General features: G+C 37.1%; 1 protein-coding gene across 1 annotated transcript; it reads right to left on the bottom strand.

Annotated features, from left to right (window-relative positions):
- Positions 1 to 231: 231 nt before the first annotated feature.
- Positions 232 to 5,588, bottom strand: LOC113345536. The gene is made up of 10 exons (XM_026589300.1): positions 5,440 to 5,588; positions 4,890 to 5,156; positions 4,735 to 4,799; positions 3,731 to 3,811; positions 2,964 to 3,109; positions 2,598 to 2,788; positions 2,443 to 2,506; positions 2,132 to 2,182; positions 1,317 to 1,390; positions 232 to 766 (listed from the first exon to the last, which is right to left on the bottom strand). Exons 6-10 carry the CDS (start codon positions 2,666 to 2,668, stop codon positions 700 to 702), a joined length of 327 nt encoding a protein of 108 aa, XP_026445085.1. The 5' UTR covers positions 2,669 to 2,788; positions 2,964 to 3,109; positions 3,731 to 3,811; positions 4,735 to 4,799; positions 4,890 to 5,156; positions 5,440 to 5,588; the 3' UTR covers positions 232 to 699.
- Between the last annotated feature and the right edge of the window lie 10,872 nt (positions 5,589 to 16,460).

The following is a 16,460-nucleotide window of genomic DNA, read 5'->3' as shown; positions in this document are numbered from 1 at the left end:
GTGGATTGTGGTAAAAATTCTAGTTCATTTTGTTTCCCAACAATCCTAACCTAATCCCCTATTTTGCAAGCTAACCCGATGATTTATGCTGTATGTGGCTTTTATAGCCTAAAATGGGATTGAAAAGTTAAACATGTTTGGTGCAATATTGCATTGTTCAATAGTAGTTTTAGTGTGCCTGGATACGACGACGTGAAAGAGTGCAAACAATCACCTGAAGAAGACTAAGACTAACCAAAATGACAGAAATCATTCATAAAAACTGATGAAGATGAAGATCCAATTAGAAACATATTTTCTAGAAGTTATCATCCTAATTCACCATGATGAAAAACAAATTATCCCATGAGCTCAAAAGAACATTGTGATTTGGAAATGAACATAAATTAGCTTCATTTGCGAACAATTGCTTCAAGCCTGTTTGGCAGTTTGATCTTCAGCATCAGTGTTTGGTGCAGTATGTTCAACTGAATTAACGTTGTGCCCTCCTAAAACTCCAAAACCCATAGCTAGCGCCAACTTCTGCGTAATCTCTGAATCATTCAAGTACCTAAAAACATTTGAATTTTCAAGCTAAGTTAAAAAAGAACATCAAATAGAACTGATGCACGAAAATGATAAAGTTATCAAAAACACAAAAAGGTAGGTTAATATCTTCTAGAATAGTTTTCAGATATGGATCTTTCTTGACGGAAGTCATTAGTTCTTCCAGATCTTCTTGGGAGATAGATGTAGATGTTCTTGATTCATAAGATTCATCCCCAACCCTGAGAATTTGATCCGGTAATTATCAGTTGAACACCTAACACTCTTAAGAGTAAATAAAAAAACAAGACAATCATTATGTAAAACATATTGTTCAGGGTCACTTCGGTATTCATTAGAAAGTATCAACGTTGGAATTGGACTAGTACCTGGAATCCTATATGAATCGATTTGACCAAATTCCATAAATGTTATGAATTCAGTTCGACCTTGTAGTTTCTATCAATTCAAATATTAATTCATTATATATTCCAAGACTAACTGGGTATTACAAAGATAGCAGTTAGTAAGTGCCTTGCTAACCAGCTATTTACAGGTCTACCAAGAAAATGTTTATGTTGAGGACAAGAGTTCCCACTTATTCAAGAAGGTCATCCCATGTTGTAAAATGAAATAATCTAAGTTTTAGAACTGAAAACTCTTGTTTCCATGCCAGGTTATCACGGTGAGTGTGGAGAGAAAGATGGTTATATGTTGGTTACTGGTTTAACAAATTCAAGTGATACAAACTACTTTAGAGCTGAATTTCTGAGCATAAATGAAACAGCTACCTCATCTGCGGGAAGAACCAAATTTCCTTCTTGCAGAATTCCGCAATTATCTGCTGGTTTTCCTCCACAATAACCTACAATCATGAACAAGAACGGAACATAAATCTTCAAGAAACTTGTAATAAACGTCAACAAATGTGCAAGGCAGAACAAACTCATTGTATGTTTAGCAATTGAACAGTGCAAGGCAGAACAAGCTGCTATTCAGGACCAGTTAGATTGCCCGGATTTATCATTACCAGGATTGAACAACGATGCCTTTTGATTTGACAAATTTACCCTGATAGAGATGAGTGCCTAGGAATTATCAAGTTGGACACAAGAGCAAGGCATTATATGCATCCACTAGTACTTGATCACAACTCGATATTTCTCAAAGTATAGCGCAAAAGGATAATAGCAAATAATGAACACCTACAAGATCTAGAGGGTGAAGCTACCATGGTAGTGGCAACACTTTTAGCAAATATCGCGTTTGCAGCTGCTTTTACAGTCCTTGGAGGCTAATCCAGTAAAGGCAAGGCAACTTTGGCTAGAAGAACACCTTTCACAATTTTTATTGTTCTTAACAGTCTAACTATGTTATATCATGTTCGTCTTTGTTAAGTTACTATTTATGTTAAGCTATAAGGTGCAAATTTAGGCTCTTCTTCATTATATGATATCCCGTCTCATTGCAGAAAAGGTGAAGATGGGCTACCCATAGAACACTAGTTAGCTTTAAAGTTTAAACAAGTTCGTATCTAATGATAATAGCAAGTAATGCCCATATGAAAATCAATTGCACAGCTTCCTCTAAAATAAAAGATGATTACCTCGTCAAAAGGATGAGATCCTGGGTTTTCTTTTGATTGCTCTTGCAAGCGCTGCAATGAAGAAGCATAAGTCAGTAGATTGATCATGTATTCAGCTAGATACTTATTATAAGAATCTTCAAGTTCCTGTAGCTAAAACCTCACTGCTTTTGGGTTTGTTTTCGGGGATGGAGCAGCTTATAAGGACTACACTGTTGGGTGTGTGTATTAAGTGTTAGCAAAATGTTATCAGCTACTCGTTACATAACCTAGCTAGTTCTCCGAAACTGAAAATTCGGACACCAATCAATCAAAATGTGAAATAATTCAACCTTGAGTTTCTCTTCCTCTTCCCTGCTGTATTCGACTTTCTCTCTACGAATTTTTACAGTTGAGCTGCATGTATACGAGGAAAAACTTAGAAGAACCACTTAAAATTTCTTACTTTCCGTAAAACCAAACAACAATTTAGATCTTGTTGACTTACAAGTCTACATCATCAGGGCCTTGTTCAAATTCTGGAGCACCTTCATCAACATTTGGCACCATCTGACCCATTTCTTCAACATTTGCTTCCGTCTGACCTTTTGCTTCCAACTTTCTCCTCTTCACTTTGTTCTTCCAATTTTGTTTCTTCGTATTTTTGCATTCGTACTTAGCCTCATACTGCGCGAACGACTAAAACAGGAGAAACCACATAATTAAGACCTAACTGCTGGCTCGCCAAAACATTCAATAATTCAGCTCGAAATAATAATCTACTCAAAATAATAACATCTGATTGTTGTGATTATACAAAATTGTAAGTTATCAAAGACACTAAAATGTAGACAAAACGAGTATAACTTAATACCTCATCATTATAGTTGGACCACCAGTCGCGATATCTTCTATAATAGGTCTCAAATATGGATCTTTCTTTATGAATGTCATTAGTTCTTCGAGATCTTCTTGGGAAATGGATGTAGTTATTCTTGATTCATAGAATCCCTCCCCAACCTGCACAGAATTGGACCAGTTATTTATACATTCTTTGAATGAAAACAATGAGTATAAGACAATGATTATGTAAAACATCTTGTCCAGGGGTCATTTCTGTAATCGTTAGAAAGTAAGTTTTCAACGTTGGAGTTGACCCAGCACCTGGAATCCAATATGAATCGAGTTGACTGAATTGTCGAAATGGTATGAGTTCAGCTCTACCTAGTAGTTTCTATCAATTTAAATACAAATTCACTATAAATTCCAGGACCAATTGGGTATTGCCAAGATAGCAGTTAGTAAGTGGCTTGCTAACCGGAGCTATTTACAGGTCTACCAAGAAAATGTTTACGCTGAGGACAAGAGTTTCCACTCATTCAAGAAGATTGCTAGGTCAGTGGGATATGGTGAGAATGACATACGCAGTATTTTTCCAGTCAGTTTCTAAAGTTATGTGTGCTCTCATGTTGTGAAACGAAATAATCTAAGTTTTACAACTGAAAACTGTTGTTTACATGGCAGGTTATCATGGTGAGTGTGGAAAGAAAGATGGTTATATGCTGGTTACTAGTTTTAACAAGTTCAAGTGATGCAAAACTACTTTAGAGCTGAATTTCTGAGCATAAATAAAATAGGTACCTCATCTGCGGGTAGAACCAAATTAGAATTTTCGTTCTTGCAGAATTCCACAACTGTCCGCTGGTTTTCTTTCACAATAACCTACAATCACGAACAAGAGCGAAACATAGATCTTAAAGAAACTTGTAACAAACGTCAACAAATATGTATGAAAAACAATTGAGTGATGCTGTTATACAGAACCAGCTGGATTGCATGGATTTATCACAACCAAGGATTGAACAGTGATGCCTTTCCTTTCGATTCCGCATCTTCAAACTGTTTTTATGTTTTATTTTTTTAATTCAGAAACATCCCATCTCCAACCATATCTTACATGGATTATTGCGGGAAAACAACGGAAAACACCCTGCGATTTGCTGAATTCCCTAATAATAAGTGCCTAGGAATTATCAAGTTAGACGCAAGAGCGGGACATTATATGCATCCGTGTGATTACAATCTCAATGTTTCTCCAAAGAATAGGGCACAAGAGAAATAGCAAATAGTCAACAACTATAAGATCTAGAGGGTAACACTACTATGGTAGTGGCAACACTTCCGGTAACTATTGCCTTTGCAGCTGCTTTTACACTACCCGGAGGCTACACCAGTGAAGGCACGACAACTTTGGCTAGAAGAACAGCTTTCAGAATTTATTGTTTGCAACAATCTAACTATGCTTCTATCCTGTTCGTCCTTGTTAAGCTACTGTTTATATTTAGCTTTAAGAGCAAATTTAGACGCGAGTAGGATCAAACTGACGATTCATTATACGATATCCAGTCTTACAGAAAAAATAAATTAAGATTGATGTCTACCCGTAAAAACTAGTAAGCTTCAAACAAGTTTGTATCAAATGATATTGACTCATTATCAGGGAAGAGCAGCTTATAAGGATTACAGAGTTGGGTGTGTGCATTAAGTATTAGAAAAACGTTATCAGCTAGTTATTAAGTAACCTAGCTAGTTCTCTACAACTGAAATTTCAGACAACTATCAAGCAAAATGTTAAATAAATTAACCTTTAGTTTCTTTTCTTCTTCCCTACTGTAAAGCGATTTTCTCTTGACGAATTTCTACAGTTGAGCTGCATTTAAAGTAGGAAAAATTAGATAAACCATTTAAAAATACACACTCTCCTAGAAACCAAACAACAAATTAGATCTTCTGGACTTACAAGTCTCTATAATCAGGGCCTTGTTGAGATTCTTGAGCAACTTGACTAACATTTGGTACCGCCATCTGATCCTTTTCTTCAACATTTGCTCCCATCTGACCCTTTTGTTCCAACTTTCTTCTCTTCAATTTGATCTTCCAATTCTGTCTTGCATGTTTATTTCTCTGAATTCTGGCCTTCATACTTAGCTCCTTTTTCTTTTTCTTGGTCTCCTCACTTTTGTTTGTATCCACTGCTTGAAAATTGTCAATCTCTTGGTGTTCCATGCTGCAACAACCCACAAATCCAATTATTTCATCTCCTAAAAACACCTTAAATCCTTTTTCTAAAACTCATTCACCAAATAAAAATGAAAAACCCTAGAACAAGCAGATAACATGGGAACTACAAAGCCCCACAAAACCTAACCTAATTGATGATGATAAACAATGAATTTTTATCGTATTTATATAAATGGAACTCTGGAATTGACAATCAAATCAAGAACAACACCCATTTGGGGGAAACTGAAATAAAGCAGAAATTGGAAAGAGTAAGTGAGTGTTCAAACCTGAGATGAGATTATTGATACCCTAAGCTTTCCTTCCGCCTTTCTCAAACTCTCTGTGGGGGATCATTTTATATTCCAATTTCTATATAAAAAATCACGAATCTGTTTTTGGTATCGAATTTGGGTTTTTAGACTAAAAAAGCACAACCCCGGCCATTTTAAAACCTGGCCTATTTGGTTTGGGGTATACCCCTCTTCTTAAGGGTCTAAGAACAATTGCTATGGTAATGTTCAAACTCAAAATTTTGTTGAGCCACGTGGATGGTCAGATGGGTTTCTCCACTATGTTAAAGCAGGGCAAAATGAACATATTTGGTTTTTTAGGGCCCCACTAGTATTTCTTTTTAATATAAAATGTTTTGTAGGATAAAGATGAAAAATAAAATATATATTTAGGTGAGATAAAATATGATTGAAGTGAGATAAAATAGGATGAAGTGAGATAAAATAGGATAAAGTGAGATAAAATAAGATTAAAAAATAGTAAAATAATCAAGATTGTACTTGGAGTCAATCCAAGAGTCGCGAGCGTCAATGAAAATGTCGCTGGCATTTTTGGTATTGTGGCGCGTTGGTTCTTCCAACGCCAGCGTTTTTGGAAACGTCGCGCGTCCTTACCACAGACGCGCGGTAGATGTTCCGACTCAATGTTCAAATCAACAGATTTGTTGATTTGAACATCAATTTTTCATGTTTGTTCATTCCATAGTGGGAGCAAAATGAACAAACTCTGAGTTTGTTCATCCATAGGAACTGCCCTAAGGGGGAGTCTTAATGGGTGAAGTTACAAAACTACCATTATCCTTTATAATTCTAATTACACTAAATCAGTTTTCAGTTTTTAATTTCACCTTCTTCTCTTCTTCATCTTCTCCTCCACCTTTACATTACACGCTTCTCCATCCTCCACCATTAAAACTCGTCGATTAATTCGTCGTAATCGTTGATTCAAAAATTCCGATTAATCTTCAAACATGGATCTGCGACGGCCTAGGGCTAGTCGTATGAAAGATGCAGATAGAAAACGCAATGAATATAACCCTGGAATTGCAAAACTAGTTCAACAAAAGAGAAGAAAAAAGCAGTTGAAGAAGAAGAAATCAATGTCGCTGAAAAAGGAGAAATGACGCGATTGAGAAATTAAGGGACTACCTAAACTCACTTCAGCACTTCAATTTCATGTTTGCATGTCAAATTAGGTCAGAAAAAACGAATTTGTGAATTTGCAGTTATTTAGCCGGCAAGGTGTTTGTTCCACGACCCTTTTGACTTTTCATATTTAGAGATAGTCGACAAGCTCTTTGGTTGAAGATATTGCCGAATAATGAATACCTGTAACTGGTTTTTACACGGTCGGCAAGGTATTCAACCTAAGAGCTTGTTGGCGATATATATTTTTTTTAGTCGGTGGGTTATAATTTGTTACCCTTCCGGCGTTGTGTTTTCAAAATAGTGTTTTCTGATGCTCTCAAGTCATAAAGTCGGAATGGTATTTGAATACCACCCTGCCGGCTGTGATTTAGCCGGAATGGTTTGGATTATAGACCCTGCCGACTAATTATGTGGAAAATCCTGCATCTGCTATGTTCATAGTTGTTATAAGCAGGCAGGTTATTTGAATAAGACCCTGCGAACTATAGTTTAGTCGGCATGTATTTAGTTATAGACCCTTCCGACCATTGTTCCGCCGGATTGGTTTTATTTGTCGACCCTGCCGACTGTTGAATTTTTTCTTAATTGTTCTTGTTCAGGTTGGCAAAGAGAAAGAAGAAAAGTATTACTCCTCCTTCAAGACCTCCTCGTGTTGGTGAAAAACTCTTGACTGCAACACATCGAGGGAATTAGTTGAGCCGGGAACGCTCAAGATCCGTGAACGAAGTGATTCTCAACCACCTTCGGAACCAAGTGATTCAGATGGAACTCCATATGAAGACTAATCAATTCCATCTGGTGGAAGAGGTAACGATGATGTTGAAAGAACTCCGGCAGCTAGAGGAGATGACGAGCATGATGATGGTGATCAAGACATGCCATCTGTTGGAGGAGACAATGATGATGGTGATAACAATAATGGAGATAAAGATAAGGATATAGAAGATGAAATTGTTGAAGAGGAAGAGAAAAAAGAATTAATTGGAGAAGAAACATGTAATGATCAACAAACTCAAGCTAATGATTGATGTTTTTCCAAAAGTTGTTGTAATAGTGGTAAATAATAGGTTCTTTTCAGACTTATGAAGGAAATAATTTTTAGATTTAATAAAAATAAAGCAAATTAATTTTCAAAGAGTGATGCCAAGATTTAAAATGGACTAAGGCTCCGGATTCACTATTACTTCAAGTTGATTGGTTACAAAAATATTTCATAATTATTATCTAGCTCTTTTTACATTAAATCACTTATTAATCTATAAGGTGTCCATATATTAAATTGTAATCCTTAAGCATGATTTATCAAAGAATTAATTCTAAGCATAAAACATCAAACTAATTAAGGTGCAGATGGGAAGGAGCAAAAGTTGTAGCCAAGCAGACAGACCGGTTGGGTTGATAATGACCGTGTCCAGGCAAACCTTCAGAGCCCTTGAAAAAGAGAGCCTGAAGTGATAAGGGATGCATGATATTGTGGTGGATTGTCTTTGAAGAACAACATTGAGCAAATCTGTAGATAACGAGCCTTTTACCGCGTCACCACAAGCTTATCATCCCGTACAACAACACTAATTTATTCCCCAAACAAACCTCACTTACCTCAACAGGCTTAGTTATCCCGTGAAGAATAAAGTCTGGAACTGAGCCTTGGAGAGGACCTGCAGTGAGGTCTCTGTGAACCCATTCACGACCTTTGCATGTCATCTTCCAAGCATGAAGATGCATACATCTACATCATAAACCACATCCGAAGACAGTAGAGTACCTTTTCCTAGGCAGTGTAGATATGTAAATTGTTGGCGATCAATTCTCTGCAGATGGACATGTTGTCGTCAGAAAAGAGGTGCATGTCATGTAGATGTTTTAGAAATGAACCCTTGGCATAACCCCTTCCATTAATCCCATCCTGACATCCATCATGATTCTTGAAAGGGCAATGACAATATCCGTTGTCGGATGTAGCATCTATTGTAGAGGAAGTGCATGGAGTTGAGGGCACCTGGGAAGAGGGGATAATAATCGAAGTGTTACGGGAATAAGAATCCCTAGTCGATCTTCCCGTAGGAACTATGGGTAAACCCTAAAATGGAAAATAAAAGTTCGAACCCTAAAAAAAATAAAACCACGAACAAAGAGGCGAAAAAAGAAAACAAAACTCGTGAAACCGTGGGAGGGAAAACAAAAGGAAACGAGTAGAAACCATATTAAATCCGGTGAAAAAAAATATGGTTTTCAATCACCAGAATAGTCGCCGGAGAAGAAAACATGGTTTACATATAATTCATTTTTATATTATAATTACGAGTATATTATAATTAGAATTAAAAATATCATGTATTATAATTAATGTGTATTTAAAATTAAATTTTAAAACATGTTTATTTTCGTCATTAACTACGTCATCGGCACTTTAAAAGATCAATTTACAAAAATTTTTTTACAGTTTCTTAATTTCACAGCGCTTTTTAAATTGTAGTTTACCAAACAACCTGTCGCTTTATTTTCACAACACAATACAACAAAGCAGAACACAACACAACATAAAATCACTTTTCTAAAACTCACACCAATACCAAATTTGGTTTATATAAAAATTCACGGTCTTCCTAAAGATAAATTTTTTTATAAATTTTTTAAACCCGAAGAAAAACCATTGTAATGCTTATATAAATAAATAAACATCCCTCGCTAAGGGGATTCGTCCGTGGATGTAGGCATAACTCGCCAAACCACGACATTGAATTCTTGTCTCCTTTATTTATCTTTAATTCTTCTTCTAACCATATTTCACATCATCATCATCATCATCATCATCATCGTTTTTTTTGCCAAAAATTATTTTTGGTACAAACATTAGCGCTGACTAAGGGAGTTCGTGTAAAACAATCATATTTTTCCAGTGAGAAATATACGACATAAATCATGCACGAGATTCCATGCAAATTAGTTCAAGAAAAAAATTTAAAAAAAATAGGGTTCAGAAAGAAAAAAAAACATTCGCAGCATTTGCAGAAAGCATGGCGAAACAGTAGCAGAAAGTGTGGAAAAATTCCTAGAAATAGTACAAAATAAATATTACAGAAAGTGTGACAAAAGCACCTCCGCTGAGCTAAGTTGACCCGGTTCAATGCGAGCCTCCATGGATCCTTACACGAGCTAAGTCGTCTGTCAAACAAGCTGGTCCAACTCTGGTCCAACTAGTTAAACATATCCCAGACTACCTTCCGCTCCGACCATACAACATCAAGTTCCAGTCAGCAGTCCCACGTCAGTGCAGAAAGCCTCATGTCAGCACCAGAGTATCATATCAGCAGTGCGACACCAACACCATGACGTCTGGTCAGCACAGACTTGGTGCCATGTCTGCACTACATGTTATAATTTGGTTTTCCCCGTCAGCAAGTATTGACACGTCATCTGTCACGTAAACATCGGATTTTCTGAGTCCAACACGAGTTTTCAACTTCCTATTTCGTTTCTTTGATATTTTCTTCGTATCAAGTCCGGACTGAGTGATTTTCGGCTAGTTGTGATCTTCTTTCAATTGCCTAATACATGGAGGTAAAAATTCTGATGTTTGAAAAACTTTTATCTATACTTGGAGCAGCAACGTGATCGATTTTGAAATTCGTGGATATCGAAGTTTGCGAAATTTTTTGCATGGATGATCGAGTTCAAATTTCGTTAGATTTGTTGCCTATGAGGAATGCTTAGATCTTTTAATTTTTAGTCTTGCATCACATTGGAAGAACCTAAAGCTTCACCTTGTAGTGAGCACTTAAGTCTTGATTTTATCGCGAACATAAAGTATATTTGTGCACACGAGTATAAATACTTGCATCTATACAAGCACAAAATCTTATCTAAACCCACGAGCACAACACCCAACATTGGATCAATGACTCGTACTCAACACAAGCAACATGACATCATGCCTTACTAACGAGCGTGATACAACTTTGCTATGAAACGATCATAAAGCTTTACCACATCCACAAGAAAACTACATTCAACTCAAATCTCGAGTAGCTCTCGAGAATTACATTTCTACTACATGAAAAATGGTCTCCCCTAGCACGTGATCAAACTCATTGCAGGTTACCACAGTTGGGGGTGTCGTTGTGATATTTCTTCTAATAATGGGGTGAACTGAGTTTTACTATAGTAATAATAACTCATGCTTGGGGGCGAGTTATGTCGATGGTATTTGATGCGGAAGGAAAACCGAACTTGTTAACCCCACAACAAGTTGAAGGTTGGGGGGCGATGTTTGTACCCCCGATAAAAAAATTACAAAGCCCGCTAGTCAAGAACGCAAGCCCACGTTTGCTTCTACTGACACCCAAAAGAAGGTTCCAGAACAGTGACAGAGCTACTAAGAATCTAATGGGGACAGTTATTCGCTAGATTTTGCGATATTACTTATTTAGGTTTGATAATTTAGAAATTTTAGATCATAGGGGGACAAAATTGTAGGTGATTATTGGAAAATTGGTAAAAAAAACTAATATTTTGTGTTCTTCCCTTATTATTAACAGCTTTCTTGGGATAAATGGTCAATGAAAGCTCTATATTGCTCGCAAATTCAAGAATCAGATAGGCAATATGCTAATATGAAGATAATAAATTAATTCAAAATGGCTTGAATTGGTCGATTAAACTCTTCTCTAGCACGTCTATTATACTATCAAGTATATCAACGTGTTAGCAAAAAAAAAAATTATAGTTAAGAAGAGGTGAAAAAAATTTGGTAACTGGTTTTATATCATGACTTTCGATGGATAAATTTGTCCCCCTAGACAAAAGTTGTAGCTATGTCCCTGTTCCAGAAGTTTCCAGATGTCTGGCTTCCCAGTTTACTTGCATATGAAGGTTATCTCGTAATTAAGGTCTAACATAGATTAATATAAATATATGGGTCTAAATCCTAAGAGAAAACATTTTCTATGCTTTTGAATACGGAGAAAAATCATTGTAATGCTTATACCGATAAAACATATCTCCACAAGGGGATTCGTCCGAGGATATATGTGGGAATAACTAGCCGAACCACATTAAATTCTTGTCTCCTTTATTTATTTGTATTTCGTCATTTTAACCATATTTCACATCATTATCATCATCATCATCATCATCAAATCAATCGTGTCCTAAGCCATTAGTTATTTGGTACAAACATAAATATTAACCAACCCTCACTAATTAGAGCTACATTTCTATCTTATCCCTAATATCAAAACTTATCTTCTATTTTTATTATTTAATTAGTTGTATTTTATTTATTTTGTTAAAGTTTTTTTTTTAATTTTCTTGTTCTTGGTTGTTCTTGGATCTATTCTAGTTTCTCTCACAACAATCAAAAAGTGGAAAAGAAAACAAGAATACCAAACCTGAAAAAAAATTGATTTTCTTTTCTTTTTTTAAAATGCTTCTCGCGTGCCGATTTGTTCTTGTATACGTCGTTCAAAATATATTCATACTAGATCGGCGAATATCTTAGTTGTATGTGCCGAATTTTGGTTCATATTATTCATTCGCGAAACACCTGTCATTCTAATTTTCTAAACTCATTTTTTCTAGACTTTTTTTAGGATACAACCGGCGGATAAGAATCTATCTATTAGCTGACTATAATAATTCGGAAGATAAAATGCTTCCACCCTGCCGTGTTTAGTTTATTTAAATTTTTGAAAATCTATTTGATACAAGAATAAGCAGATATTCTTCTTTTAATCTACTGATTCCTACATGTTCTTCGTGAATGAAAAACAACATCTCCAATCGGCAGGTAAATCACTAAATACCTGCTGATTCTGCATAACTGAGATAATCTTTCAAAATATTTAAAAAAAAGTGTTAAAAAAAGATAAAAATAAAATTTAAAAGCTAATAATTTAACAACTAATTCAATGATCAACACTAATTATATAAAGAATGTATTAGCCATTAACAAAATTAGTTGGATAAGGGATTTTTGAAATTACTTCAAAATGAGCCTATTTTAACTTATAAGGTAGGCCTCAAATTAACCAGGTTTGAAAAGGTCCATAGAAGATTTTATTTAGACTATCTTATTTAAATTGAGGTAAGACGGGAATTAACATTCCGCCATCCTTCAGTGTTATCATGTTGTTTGAGGGTGAAAACGGTTTCTGCTGATTTTGGTAATTTCGGGTGTGTGGGTGAGAAACGAATTTAAACCCTAAACAATGTACTGCAAGGGAGTACTTTAGATTCGAGAGATCAATATGTACAAATCCGGCCTAAACCAAGAAATGGCTGTTCCAGACTTGCTTCGGTCACAAAGTGAAGGAGAAGGGTTGGCTTTGGGGAGGGAAGCGAAGAAAGTGATGAGACCAGAATAGTTGATTCTGGAAGAGTAGTTGTTTTACGACTTGTATCGGAAACTGGGAAGTTAACAGATTGGATAGCTAGCAAATGTTTTCTGAGTGTTGTATGTTCCTGACCTGAACTTGTTGTTCTGTGGAAATAGGTAATGCCTATATATAAGTCGAAGTGAAACGTACTCTGGTCTCGTTAGGAAATGGAAAACGGGTGAGTAAATAGGAGGAGGTGGTAACCGATAACGCCTGGAATTGATGTTCCATAAAAGAAAGCGTTTCACCATTACTCCCTGTATTTACTAACCTCCTCATCCTTATGACACTTTCTTATAACGGGCGTAGTGTACGCCGCGCGGTTTAAACCTCCAAACCAATACCCAATGAGCATCCTCCAGTTTGTGACATGTGTTGATGTCTCGAGTGTTTTCGTGGAAAACATGTAGCATGTTGTTGTTGTCTGGAAAGTTGAACTTGGGAGACTTGCCGGCTCGATGGTGACCTTCGATGGTCGAGATTTTGCAAATTAAGAGGAAAGGTAGTCGTTGATTATTGCAACTCTTCGTTTGGTAGCCAGTGGCATGAAAGCATGATCAATATGGATTTAATATGGCCTGGTTTAGGCGCGGCCAAAAGTTAGGGTTTTGGCTTTGTTTAGGCGCGACCAAACTAGGGACAAAGGTTGCCATGCGTTAGCTGGTAACCTGGTAGGCTGGGGACAGTGTATAAAAAATGGAGAAAGTTAAGGCCTACAGTGATACCGCAAGTGCACGGTTTCGATGTAGTGAGTGCACAAGTACGGGTCGATCCACAGGGACTTGGGTGTGTTCATGAATATTCCTAAGCTAAATGGCAGTGACAGTGCAGTGAGAACAATGAGAAGGCAGTAAAGAGAAAAGCAAAGCCAAGAGGCAGTGAACAGGGCAGTGAAGATGATGAGTGAGCAAAGCAGAAAGAAACAAGGCAATGTAACAAAAACAGTGACAGTGACCAAAGGTCATAGGCAGTGGGTGAGCAGTGGTGAAAGCAAACAAAGCAGATGAAGGGAGCTAGGATCACTAATTCCACCACTAACCTACTGGCGCAGCGTATCAACGGTGATTCAGCTCAATCTAGAAATATAGGTTAAATTTCTAGAGACCTGACTTCTTGAATCGAAGAGTTCAATCAAATTCGATGCAAGGCTCTTGAATTGATGACAGAATCAAATCAATGCAAGGATTTAGAGAAAACTCTAGTGTATTATCTCTTAAAACTGAATGAATAAAACTATCTTACAATCCCTTATTTATATGAACCTATCTTTCCTAAAAATCAAACATCTAAGAAAAGGAATTATAAAAGAAAAAGGAAATCTAAAAAGACCAAAATTAGGAAAGGTATCAAGATGCTGCATCAGGTCCCGCCGGGGAAGAAGGATTCGACCACGAATCTGGAACTGGGTCTGGTGGAACAAAACGTGATAAATAACGAACATTGAAGACATCCGAAGTGTTGATGTTTGCTGGAAGTTGTAGGCGATAAGCATTGTCATTAATTCGTTCCACAACTGTGACAGGACCTATTTTCTTTGCCTTGAGTTTATTATAAGCATGAGCCGGCATTCGATCTTTAGTGAGAAATACCCAAACTTGATCACCTACTTCGAAGAGAACACGACGGCGACGAGAATCAGACGCAGCTTTGTACTTTGAGGAGGATGACTCGAGATTGGTAATAACCTTCGTATGAATCGTATGAATGTTGTCTACAAAATCATCAGCTACACCATGAAGACGTGTACGGTCTGGAAGAGTAGATAAATCCAAAGGACCACGAGGGAGAAGACCATAAACGACCTGAAATGGACTGAACCCTGAACTTCTATTAAGTGAATGATTATGATCAAACTCTGCTTGAGGAAGCTTTGAGTCCCAAGTTTTAATAGAATCTCCCACAAGGCAGCGAAGCAAATTCCCCAAAGATCTATTGGTCACTTCTGTTTGACCGTCCGTTTGAGGATGATAAGCGGAACTCATGTCAAGGCTGGTTCCTAGTAATTTCCATAAAGACCTCCAAAAATGTCCTAAGAATCGAGAATCCCGATCAGAAACGATGGAAGTTGGCAATCCATGGAGTCTGTAAACCTCTCGAAAAAAAAGTGTTGCGACTTGGACTGCATCTGAAGTCTTTTTACATGGAATGAAGTGCACCATCTTGGAGAAACGATCAACAATGACAAAGATTGAATCGAAACCCTTTTGTGTACGAGGAAGACCCATCACAAAGTCCATACTGATGTCCGTCCATGGTTGTGTTGGAATAGGGAGAGGAAGGTATAGACCGGCATTCGTGGAATGACCTTTTGATGTCTGACACACTGTGCAACGTTCGACAAAACGCTCAACATCACGTCTCAATGCAGGCCAAAAATAAGACTGAGAAAGTAAATACAACGTCCGGTCGCGATCAATGTGTCCTTCATTATGTGTTTCAGTAACAAGTTTAAGACGGAGGCTGCAGTCTGGAATGCAAAGACGACTGTCTCGAAAAAGAAAGCCATCGTGCATAGTGAAATCTCGAGAAAGACCATTCTGTACGTCAAGAAGAACTCGACCAAAGAAGTCATCAGACTCATATAAATCAGCAAAGGTGGAAAATCCCGGAACTGATACATGAAGAACGCTCAGCAAAGAATGGCGACGACTCAGGGCATCAGCAACTCGATTAGAAACACCTGACGTGTGTTTGATAACAAACGTAAATTGTTGCAAGTAAGATATCCATGATGCGTGACGAGCTGAGATTTTATCTTGACTGTTCAGGTGTTTTAAAGCATCATGATCTGTGTAAAGAACAAATTCTTTATGGAAAAGATAATGTCTCCAGTGTTTGATTGCTTGAACCACTGCATAAAATTCCACATCGTAAGTACTATAACGTAGACGAGCTCCAGCCAGTTTTTCACTGAAGAAGGCAATAGGTTGTTGCGTTGGCTCAAGACAGCACCAATGCCCAACTTAGAAGCATCACTATGAAGTTCAAAAACTTGAGTAAAATCTGGAAGAGCTAGAATAGGTGCTGATAACAATTTCGTCTTAATGATCTCAAAAGCTGTAGTTGCTTCGGCAGTCCAAGTGAAGACACTATCATGACGAATACAATCAGTGATAGGTGCCATCAAACTGCTAAATTGCGGCACAAATCTTCGATAAAAAGATGCTAGACCATGAAAACTTCGAGTTTCAGATAAAGTAGTAGGAGTAGGCCAAGATTTTATTGCTTCTACCTTGCTCGGATCGACGGCTAGACCTTGTGCTGAGACGATGTATCCAAGGAAGTGAACCTCAGGAGAGCCAAACTCACACTTTTTTGTGTGGCAAATAGTCGATCTCGACGGAGAACAAGAAGTACTTCTCTTAAGTGTGCAAGATGTTCAGTGAAGGACTTACTAAATATGAGAATATCATCAAAATAAACAACTACAAACTTACCTATGAAGGGCCGAAGAGATTGATTCATAACACGCATGAAAGTGCTTGGTGCATT

The sequence above is a fragment of the Papaver somniferum genome, unplaced genomic scaffold (assembly GCF_003573695.1).
Source record: "Papaver somniferum cultivar HN1 unplaced genomic scaffold, ASM357369v1 unplaced-scaffold_81, whole genome shotgun sequence".
Classification (NCBI taxonomy): domain Eukaryota; kingdom Viridiplantae; phylum Streptophyta; class Magnoliopsida; order Ranunculales; family Papaveraceae; genus Papaver; species Papaver somniferum.
Note: the sequence above shows the minus strand (reverse complement) of the source record. Positions and strands in the feature narration are given on the sequence as shown.